At 34.6% G+C, this 11,311-nt stretch overlaps 2 protein-coding genes across 2 annotated transcripts; both read right to left on the bottom strand.

The window, feature by feature from the left end:
• Positions 1–320: 320 nt before the first annotated feature.
• Positions 321–2,179, bottom strand: LOC129314665 (GPI-anchored protein LLG1). Its single transcript, XM_054958162.1, has 3 exons — positions 1,856–2,179; positions 1,707–1,763; positions 321–887 (listed from the first exon to the last, which is right to left on the bottom strand). The coding sequence occupies exons 1-3, from the start codon at positions 1,935–1,937 to the stop codon at positions 514–516; spliced, it is 513 nt and encodes a 170-aa protein (XP_054814137.1). The 5' UTR covers positions 1,938–2,179; the 3' UTR covers positions 321–513.
• Positions 2,180–3,257: 1,078 nt separating this feature from the next.
• LOC129314305 (uncharacterized) lies at positions 3,258–8,337 on the bottom strand. Its single transcript, XM_054957710.1, has 8 exons — positions 8,001–8,337; positions 7,481–7,621; positions 7,278–7,370; positions 7,065–7,191; positions 6,699–6,808; positions 5,957–6,034; positions 3,758–3,840; positions 3,258–3,646 (listed from the first exon to the last, which is right to left on the bottom strand). The coding sequence occupies exons 1-8, from the start codon at positions 8,313–8,315 to the stop codon at positions 3,427–3,429; spliced, it is 1,167 nt and encodes a 388-aa protein (XP_054813685.1). The 5' UTR covers positions 8,316–8,337; the 3' UTR covers positions 3,258–3,426.
• Between the last annotated feature and the right edge of the window lie 2,974 nt (positions 8,338–11,311).

Here is an 11,311-nt window from a genome sequence, read left to right as displayed (position 1 = left end):
CAAAATGCCATTCGATTTGCTTTCTTTTGAGTCGTCCATGCTACATCAGCCATTGACAAGTCCGTACCTGGATCATGATTTCTGATAGTTTCAAACTCTGTTTCTCAGTTTTTGGGGTCAAGGAAAAGGGGGGGGGGGGGGGGAAAACCCTGTTTCTCTGCTAAATGCTAATACTAATGAAGATTCTATAATGAATGAATAAATATACCTTAGAGTTTAACTCTTCAATATGACTACCTGTTTTCAAAATAAACATCTAAGAATATCAAATTTACTTAAAAATATGTCTAATATGTTTACATATCTATTTGTAATTGGTATGATCTAATTTCTCCAAGAATCAATTCAACAAAGCATAAACTATATTGTAATATACTATTCCAAGCAATCTTGATTTGAAAACATCAACCCCAGCAACAAAGAAACTTGCCTTTGCAATGAGACTTGTACAAGAAAAAATGGCATCAATAAGTAGTAGTACAGGGGTTATTTTTCCATTTCAGCCATTCATATTCAGACCAAGTGGAAGAGGAAGAACATGGCCATGAAACAAGAAGCGAGCATAAGCAACAGAGAGTGCTTAGGAGCAACCAAGTTACTACCATTGCTAGAAGGAGTAGGACTGGCTGCATCAACTGATCGACAATCAAGACCTTCGTTGCCTTCTTTGCACTCGTTAGCAAAGAGGCCAGGAGGGTATTTTCCATAGATGTTTATGTAACTGAACATCACTGTAGCACAATCTGTCGTCATGTCGCTTATCTGATCCGCGAAAGGGCAGGCAAATTGCTTGAAAGCATTGCAGCAAACAGTGGGTGGATACAGAGGTCCCTTGCATTGACTTGTAAGGATTGTGTAGTTCTGGTTTTGAAAGTCCACGGTACAAGCTGCAAGACCACGGTGTATCATCATGGGATAGCTCATTTATTAGAAAATGTCTCAAGAGAAAAGTGCGAGTGGTCATTCAAGTGCTATGCTTGACTTGCAAGTAAACTTCAAACTATATGTCGTCTTTTGTTTTTGGTATTGCAGGGGTGTCCAGGAGAGTTTACGCTCGCTTTGGAAAAACCCCTGTGACCTAAACACCTAAACTAATATACCTCTTCGGGCTGTTGTTCTAATGTAAATTAAACTGTAACAACAATGCGTCAAACCACAGATTGCTTGTTGTTTTTGCCATACGTGTTCTCATCACCAAACTGTTCTAGTTCTTCCCTTTACGTTGGATTTCAACCTACATGCTTCAGGCTCATACACACAAAATATCGAAGCAGCATGTCTAAATTTAGAAAATCAATAAGAGCTTGAATGAAGAAAAAAACAGAGAAATGCTTTCGCTGTAACTGAAGCAAAATTGACATCATAGAATGTTGCTTCCTGCAATATTCCAGAAGAAGAAGAAGAAAAGAAAAAGATCCTACATTGTGATGAAAAGTAATATTCAATCAGAAGAAGCGGAAACGATATCGGAACAACAAGCCACGTTAAAAACTATTCCATAAGAACTAGCATGCTCAGACTGATTTGTGTTTGGCAAGAACAACGTCACTATAGGTTCCTGAAAAAAACGTCAATATTCAAAACACATTGCTACATCTCGATTGTCTGCATCTAAGCTAAGCGTAAACCAAATTAGAATTCAACAAACCACAAAGAGCTCAAGGGAAACAGAAAGCCCCAAAGAAAAAAACATGAAAAGGCATTACCTTTCTTAGCCTGGAGGAGAGAACGACCTGTGTATGCCCCAGACTCAAATATATCCTCTGTAAACATAAAAATTGCCCAAACAAAAATTACTCACTAGTTACTGAAAAAGATATCAAGTTCGACAAAAAGCACTAGAAAATGGAGTCACCCGAAAGAAATGGAGCAGCAGAGGCTAAGGCGATGAAAAGAAAGGAAGAGAGAATGAAAGAGAATGCAGCATCGGAAGCCATTTTCTCTTTGTTGGTTGGCTTCAAATATGGACGACGAGGGTGGGGCCGAAATCCGCAAAGGGATAGTCGGGTCACTCTCCCCTCCCTTTTGGGTGAAGGTTCAAAGGAATGAGAAAATGGCTTTCTGTGAATTGAAGGTTCAAAGGCATTGATGTGATGGTAAGGATCAAAGAAAGAAAGCGCTTTTCGTGAGGCTGCCAAAAACTTGAATGGCTGTCCTTGCCTCTTAATATTAGCATTTGGTTGTTATCAGTCAAATTTTAGTTCTTGTTTTGCCCCAAATCAAACTAGAAGCGTCCCGCTTATTGGACTCTAATATCCATCATTCTTTAATGGCTCCAACTTCCAGGATATTCACATTCACCTAAAGGAACATGCAAATATGATATCTGTAAATTATAAAATACTTGTTATCTTTTGTTTTGGTTGATCCATCTTGTGCCTCGTCAATATTATTGTGGATATATAAACTTTACAACTTATAAGTCAAATAATATTATATATATATATATATATATATGATACGCTAGAAAATATGTCCAGTTATTTTTATTTTTGTGTTTTTTTAAAATTATCAATACAAAAGTTTAGATTAGATAAGTTTAAATCAACTTTCTTTTTCTAATATGAGTCGCCAATTATTGTGACCTATATTATGAAGTTTGAGGTATTCAGTATTTAAAGCCATATTATTTCATATACCATTCAACTTTAAAAGGAAATGCTCTGAAAATCCCACGCTGCATTCCAGCCTTGCGCTTCTCGACAAACAGAGGGTGGTGTTAACTATTACCCTTTTTGAGTTTAGGAGGGTAGAATACTGTTTTTAAATATATTTAATCACTATCTTTGATAAAAATAAATATTCAATCTTGAACTCAAGACTTGGCTAATTAGATTTCCATAACATTGGCTAGAATAATTTATCATGTGGATGCAGTGACCATATGAACTTTGAATTTCATTGGTTCCATATTGGTTATCATCTGGTGTTATTTGTCGCTTGAATGTCTATTATGCTTACAATTAAGTTCGAAAAATAAATTTAAGCATGCAACCCTGTCCCGTAAAAAGCTACAAACAACTGAAGCTTCACTTGTAATAATGCAAAGCACGCAGATCCTGGAGAGCTTTATCAAACTTGTATTTCGCACGCAATAGAAGCAAATGATGGTACACGCTTAAAGTGATTTTTGCAGGTCGTAACTAATATCATAACACAGTCGTATAGTTCTATCAAGGAATGGCAAGTGTAGGGAAGATTTAGTGGGAGATTCTTTGAGCTGAAATTGAAGGCTTCAATTTAAAACCTGTATCAGATTTAGATATGGAAAAACTGGAAGATTCCTGTCATTCATAACATTCATTAACCACCACTTCCAACATGTCCCTTCCTTGTTCCTACATGTACATGATTAACAATTTCCTCATTTCCAAAATTGCAAGAGGGCATGTTGCCCAAGTTGGTAGAGAAACCTGGTTAGATCTTTTATCTAATGTTACTGGTATGTCTTACTTTCCGGGTTATGGACCTGCCCATGCGAAGGCGACGCGTTGTTAGGGCTTCTAACAGGACTGTTAAAGTATCTTCCACTGCTCCAGCCTGTTTATCCAATCCAATAGAGTTAAACTGTGGAAGAGATTGAAGCTCAGAGAGAAGGCCAGCAGCAGCACCTGCAGTGCAGGTACGATCCCAGGATGGTTGGGGCCTGCAATTGAATTGAAATACCTTAGATAGTCATGAATTACAATAAGTAAAGAGATTATAACTAAGATAGGAGAGAAACATTTGGGGGGGGGGATTATTAACACTTTCTCACCGAAGTTTATGCATGGAAGAAGCACCCGGAGTCAAGGATATACAAGGAAGGTCGTCATCTCCCCATATAGACTTTGCTCGGTCCTGATGAGAATAAAAATTCACAACGTAACATTTCAGCATCAAAAGGGCTACTTGGTTAAAGGTAATCCAACTTGAAGTCATTCTATCAATTAGAAAAGCACATCTATACAACAACAACAACAACAAGCCTTTAATCCACCTAGGTGGGGTCGGCTACATGGATTGCAAGACGCCATTGTGCTTTATCATTTATCAAGCTTTTAAGAATATTATTAATTAAGAGATCGCGTTCAACAACTTCCAAGAGTGTTCTCTTAAGCCTTCCTCTACCCCTCTTAATCGGACTCAAAGTTATATGTTCCACTCTTCTCACTGGTGCCTCCCTTGGTCTTCTTTGTACATGCCCAAACCATCTCAACCGATTTTCTACCATTTTTTCCTCAATAGGCGCTACCCTCACTTTTTCGCGTACGTGCTCATTTCGAATTTTATCTTTACGTGTATGTCCGCACATCCATCGTAACATTCTCATCTCTGCTACTCCAACTTTATACTTTTGCTGTCCCGTTAGAGCCCAGCATTCACTACTATATAACATTGCCGGTCTGATAGCAGTGCAATAAAACTTTCCTTTAAGTTTATTAGGCACCTTACGGTCGCAAATAACTCCTTTAGCTTTTTTCCAATTAAACCACCCAGCTTGAATCCTATGTGAAATATCTCCACTGATTTCGTCATCATTTTGAATAATGGCTCCCAAATATCTAAACTTTTCCACTTGAGGTATAATTTGATCTCCCAATTTTACTTCCAAATTATTGTCGAATAGTCTCTTACCAAATTTACAATATAAATATTCCGTCTTACTCCTACTCAAACGGAAACCTTTCGACTCCAATGTCCTCCTCCATAACTCAAGTTTGCAATTAACCTCTTCTCTTGTCTCTGCTATAAGAACTATATCATCTACGAAGAGCATACATTTGAAAATTTACCATTGAATGTGTTCCGTCAAAACATTTCAAATCAAGTTGAACAGATAAGGACTCAGAGATGATCCCTGATGTGATCCAATCTTTATAAGAAAATCTTTTGTTTGACCACTAGGCGTTCTTATACTAGTTTTTACCCCCTCATACATATCTTGTATGGCTTTAATATAAGCAATCCGTACTCCCTTTTTTTTTCAACGCTTTCCAAAGCACTTCTCTTGGTATACGGTCATAAGCTTTTTCCAAATCAATAAAAACCATATGTAAATCTTTATTTTTACAATGATACTTTTCCATTAATCCCTTTAGTAGATAAATCGCCTCTGTAGTTGATTTACCTGGCATAAAACCAAACTGATTCTCAGAAATATTTATCTCCAATCTCAACCTGTGCTCAATTACTTTCTCCCACAATTTCATTGTGTGGTTCATGAGTTTAATCCCTCTATAGTTAGTACAATTCTGAATATCTCTTTTATTTTTATAAATAGGAATTAATGTATTTCTCCTTCACTCATCAGGCATTTTCTTGGACCGTAAGATCACATTAAATAACTTGGTTAACCATCTCACCCCTTCTTCACCTAAACATTTCCACACTTCAATAGATATACAATCAGGTTCGTTGGCTCTACCATCAGATCTATATCACTGACAAATCCAACAGATCTCTCGTCAATGGAGTGTGAATTCTACGCTCCACAGCTTTTAGATTACAATCAGGATAGTAAGAAAGCTTCTTGAACAATTTTTTGCAGTAGCAATTTGTGCATAACGGACGAATATGTGATAACTAACTACATAACAAATGAGTACAAGCCTAGCCAGATTTTAACAGACATGATCTCGAATGCAGTCTGTAAGAATAATCTTGGATTTAATACATATTTGAAAGGAATGCATGTGTTCTTAAATACAAAGGATATTATTGCGCATGGATAGCATAAAATGAAGCGGCTATTCTGCTTGCACATTCTTCAAGTTAACCTGCTAACTTTTAAATTCCTGGAAACTCTGGCCAACTACAAACTTTCATTTGCCATTCAACAATTATAGAACTTACAGTAGCATGAAGTTTTATCCTATCTCAGTACCTAACAAACAGGAAAAAGATAATGGTCCTATTCGGCTAGGACTCAGTCAAGAAATCCTTGTAAACAAAACAAAATGATTGCTAAATTTACCTGGAGACGCCTGAACATTGCTGCTGAATTGCTCCATGTGCCATCAATTAAAATGAAATTCAGAGTTTTATCTTTTGTCTGCTTTGAAGCAAAAATAAATTCATTACCGGCTGCAGTCTATTAAAAGTAACAATAATTTTTTTTCCAATTAATTAAAATTAAACTTTACCTTATTACAGTCCTATGCCACACACTATATAGAAAAGATATTCCCTTCACATAACCATCCACCTACCAGTTGTAACTGTAATGCCAGGCGTCCACTTTATTTGAATTTTTAGTTTTCCCAGGCCTTAAGGCAGCGTAACTCTATTCTTAAATTATGAATCATCTGTAAATTCTTCATCATGCCTTCCTAGAAAATCTTCAAGGGGCGCATCCGAGTGCAACTTAATATCAAATGATTTCATTATATACTGAAGTAACTTATTTTTTAGCATGGAATCTGCCAAGGAGGGTGCAGCTAAGGTGCTAGGAGGAGTTTCAAGCACCAATAGATCAAATTTCATATTTTCTCATTTGCAAGAACCTGATAATATGATATTCTATTTGATAGGTTGAACAGAGTTACAAAAGGCGGGTTGACAACTTGACATTCAATATACCAAATACTGAAATGAATTTGACCAGATTAAAATAGAGTAAACTACTTCATGGTGCACTCCAACACACCACTCAACGGCAGATATAATCAATACTCTACCTAGAACATAATTCTGGAAAAAAAAAATGTATACATAACCTTTGCAAGTGTGACTTCATAATTTCCATTTAGTTCCTGACGAAATGCATCTTGAACTGATTTTACTACTGCACTCTTGTTGGGATAGAGGCACCAAACATTGTCTTTTCCTGAATTGATAATAAAGCAAACGCCAAAGCAACTAAACATAAATCACCAGAGTTGGACAATGACAAGGCAGAACAACAAAATTTAATCACCTACTTGTATCCAAATGAATATAATAATCAAGTTTAACCTACTACCACAAGAGATATTAGACACAAGAAATTGTATATGAACAAATATTAGTTCAACATATCATTTGACTATATCATAAAACAGCTACCATAAGCATTGTTCAATGATTACTTCAAATTGAGAGACCTGCCAGTTTCAATGAATTCCACATGATTTCTTCATGTTCAGGAATACCAAAAAGGCACAAAGTTGCTGCTTCAACGCCAAAGACTTGCCACAATATCTTTCCAGTGTTGTTTTGTCGCAAGAAATCCTGCAAATGATGACAAAAATGTAAATGTTTCTAAGAAAAATGAACATAAAAGATAATGGTAAGAAAATGACCAGGTATAGTTAAACCTTTGGATGCATATACAACCAAAATCTTATTCCAGGCCACAAAGAACGAGATGTGACTTTTGAACACATACAATCCTCCATAGGAAGCCAGCACTGCGTCAATTAATAAATAGCCAGTAAGTGAAAATTTTAAAAAGAAAAGGACGATGCTTGATGCATCATCATTCATCAATATCATGTTCTAGCCACTGTCACGTTTAAACCTTCTGACATAGGTAACCCCTGCTTCCAAGCAAGCGACATGCTATTTGTCGAGCTGCGTAGAATTGAAGCTTTTTTTCCGAATCACCTAGTGCTTGATAGGTCGCTCGATGTTTCTTATCTTCTTGAGTTCCAATATTTCCCTGAATTACAACAGAGCTTCCAGAAGTAAGAAGTTATTCACAAAAGGGAGGCATTCTTGAATTGAAACAGAGTTGATATTTCCTTTTCACTCCCAGAGTTTCAGTAATACGTCATACTGAAAAACAAAGATAATAGATACCATCCTGCATTACCCTTTCAATTAGTGGAGACTAACATCAATGAAATAAGTCCAAGTTGTGGGGTCTTCCTAAGCTGACATACTCATTACCGCTAATTTTAGTTCTCCTACTGAAAGGCCAAAAACAATAAGCTACAAAATCCATACTGGTAGAAACTTCATGTGAAATAGACTTAGATAGCATCCACTAAGAGAAAATCAGGGAGAAGTATATAATCGCAATGCTTCAATTGCAATACCTGAAGTTTCCCACCAACACCACCAAAGCTCATGTTGGCGTCAACTTCTTTCTCTAAAGCCTTCAAATCCCCAACGATCTCCATAACCATGGAGGGCAAAGGGGAAGTGGTGCCCCATCCCTGCCACTCCTGCAATGTGATAGCCCCTTCAGTTACATCTCCCATGCGAGAACGAGCAGCAGAAGAGAACGTTGAACGCGATTTTCTTCGTCGGGGGTCAAAGTGGGTTCTGCTCCAAACAGGGAATTTTAGAGCTGTTGGACATTTGACGAGTACGAAGGCCCTGGTGGCTCGGCCAGAGGCGGATAGCATCATGAAAGAGAGAAAGCCAACACACTCTTCCTTCCTGGTTCCCTTTTTTTTTTTTCAGCATTTCGTTTTGTCCACATATATTGGGCTACGTGGCCCAATTGTTGGGCTTCATCTGGGCTCAGTTGTGTCAAACACAACGTTGAAAAAACCAAAAAAAGAAAAAAGGAATCACCATCCTAGGCTCCGAGCATGGAGAAAATTTGTCTAATATACAAATCATTTTGGAATCTCAGTAGAACAAATGTTTATATTTAGTACATGATAGTGTCTCAAAAAATAATAATTTTTTATAATTCATTTGTATAATAGGATAATTTGTTAATTACTTTCTTTCAATTTTATTGTTTCACAATTTTCTATTAGTAAAGTGTTACACGTGAAAGAGAAAATATTTTATAAAGATAAAAATTTAATAAGCTTAAATTGAAAAACTTTATCCTTTTCATATTACATGGATAATTTAACTACATCTCCTAGATTTCGGCAAGACAATTAGAAAATTGGAAAAATATATTAGATCACATAGAATCTCAAGAATTTGTCAGATAGAGTAAATTTTATATTTATACATTCACGCTGATATGTAAATTGGAAAACTCATCTATATAATTCTTGATGCAATACATGTTGTTATGTGATTTTTTTTTTGAGAAAATATCAACCATGGACCACCAAAGGAAATTTATACCATTCAAGGATTAAAAGATTTAAAATTTTCACTACACTTTATTACTTCTTGAATGAAATTAATTTTTTACATAAAATCACTAAATATTGCCACCTAAATTTAAAATAAAAAAAAAAAGTTACCCACATTGTTACTAGAGCTCTAGCACCAATGACACTTTTATTCAAGGATAATTGATAAAAATTGTCAATGGAGATTTGATCTTATAACCCCTTAGTCATAAAAAATGTTAGGTGGTTATCGAACCACCAAACCCATTTTATTATATATGGCAAGAAAAATATAAGTAGCAACCCAATTCTAAATCACTTACATATTATAACATAATGGTGTTTTATTAATTCCTAAATGGTACTTGTTAGTTTAGTAATGTTACATATTAATTTGACATAATCAATTATAAATTGAGAGTTTTAAAACTTCATTCATTTTAATTGTTAAAAATTCAAATGTATTATCATTTATCATGAATGGGTTGTTGTCAAAATACAAATAAAATTTATTGATGAATAACTAACACATATAATTAAACTTATCTCGTTAGTTTTTCTAACTTGTTAAAAGTTTAAATGTATTATTGTTAATCATAAATAGTTTGTTGTCAAAACGTAAATAGATGTTTGTTGATAAATAACTAACACTTGTACAATTAAATTTTTCATATTTTTTTTAATTTGTTAAAATATGAATGAATTATTGATTAATTTTAAATGAGTTGTTGTTAAGGAAAATGTATTACATAAAAACAGAATAAAAAGGAATGGGACAATAATTGGGCGAAGAAAAAAATAAAAAGGAGCGATAGGTACAACCAAATTTGTTGACTCTAAAAAGAATTGAGAAGAAATGAAGATGGAATGACGAGTCAGTTATGACTTTGTTGCAATTGAGAAGAAAATTTGCTGATTATTCCGAAGGCTCAACATCTGAAAGCCTACTTTGGTTGAAAGATTGGTAAAATATCTTTCAATAGGATGACAGCTTGATCAATTTAATCTCAAACCACATGCATGTTCATGGACGGTAATGGGAAAGAATGCCGCAGATATTTGATAAAAGAGAAAGAGACTTGGCTTTTTTTCACTACCTCCCCTCTTCACTTCTTCTCCAGTTTCCATCTCAATCGTTGGATTTTTTTTAAATAAAAAAATAAATATAATAATAATTTTATAAAATATTAAATTTTAACCGTTTAAAAATAAATTCAGTAGTGGGATATAAAATAAAGAAAAAGTAAAGAATAGAAGAAGCGGAGAGAAGCTGAGTCCCAGAGAAATTACAAGCAATATGATGATGTTCCCAACACGATTAAACGACATGATCACCGCCCTCCGACTGATTATCGTTAATGATAAAAAGCAGTCGTACGACGATTCGTTCGGGTAGGTTTACAATTCCAACATCAACCACGAGCGCTTGATATTTTAATTATATTATCGAGTTTGTCAGACTTTTCTTAGTTGATCAAGTTTGAATTTGTGGTTGTGCCATGTGTTTCATTCTTGTTAGCATTTTCTAAGAAGCTTGAATAAATAAATGATGGGGGGCCCTTGAATTCTGGTATATCAATTAGAAGATGCGAAATCAGGGTCACTTTTAGAAGTTAGATTGGTTGCATTTTCTACAGCTGTAACTACAACACGCACCTTTCGTGGCTCTCGTATCGTATCGTATCAATCAATCATGGGGACCCAAAGTTCAGTCGTGGGAGCCCCCGAGAAACTCATCACGATAATCTATTTGGTAATTGTGGCATAGTTATTCATTCTGGTAATTCAATAATTTGGTAAGATTTTGTTTTTGTTGGAATTACGCAACCGTCCTTAGTGGGAACCGGCTAATTACATCAAATTAATGAGTAACAATTCTGTATATTCCAGTTTAATGAAATTTGATCAAAAATCAAGAATTCATTTTGAATTAATTACTAATTGAATCTAATTTAGGAAGTTTATCTCTACATTATTAATGTGAAATACTCTCCTTATTTTAAATTATAAAATATTTTAGACTAAATTTTACGTATCAATAAATTTCATTAAATACTATTGATAATATTATCTTTTTAAAATAAAAATATATTGAAAAGAGAAGTGATGAAAATTAATTATAGAGAGAGAAAGAATAATATTAAAATTGATGTATTTAATAAAACTTTAATCTACTTAAAATATTTTATATTTTGAGATAAAAAAATTTCTTAAAAATGTTCTATAATTTAAAATGGAGGGAGTCTTTCATTACAATAATTCTCTTCATTACGAGAGAAATTTATGATGATTGAAATTTTTCATTTTATAAGAGACTCATA

The sequence above is a fragment of the Prosopis cineraria genome, unplaced genomic scaffold (assembly GCF_029017545.1).
Source record: "Prosopis cineraria cultivar Desert tree isolate PC_DT_omini unplaced genomic scaffold, ASM2901754v1 PC6, whole genome shotgun sequence".
Taxonomy (NCBI): domain Eukaryota; kingdom Viridiplantae; phylum Streptophyta; class Magnoliopsida; order Fabales; family Fabaceae; genus Prosopis; species Prosopis cineraria.
The sequence above is the reverse complement of the archived record's forward strand: the minus strand, read 5'-3'. Positions and strand labels throughout refer to the sequence as shown.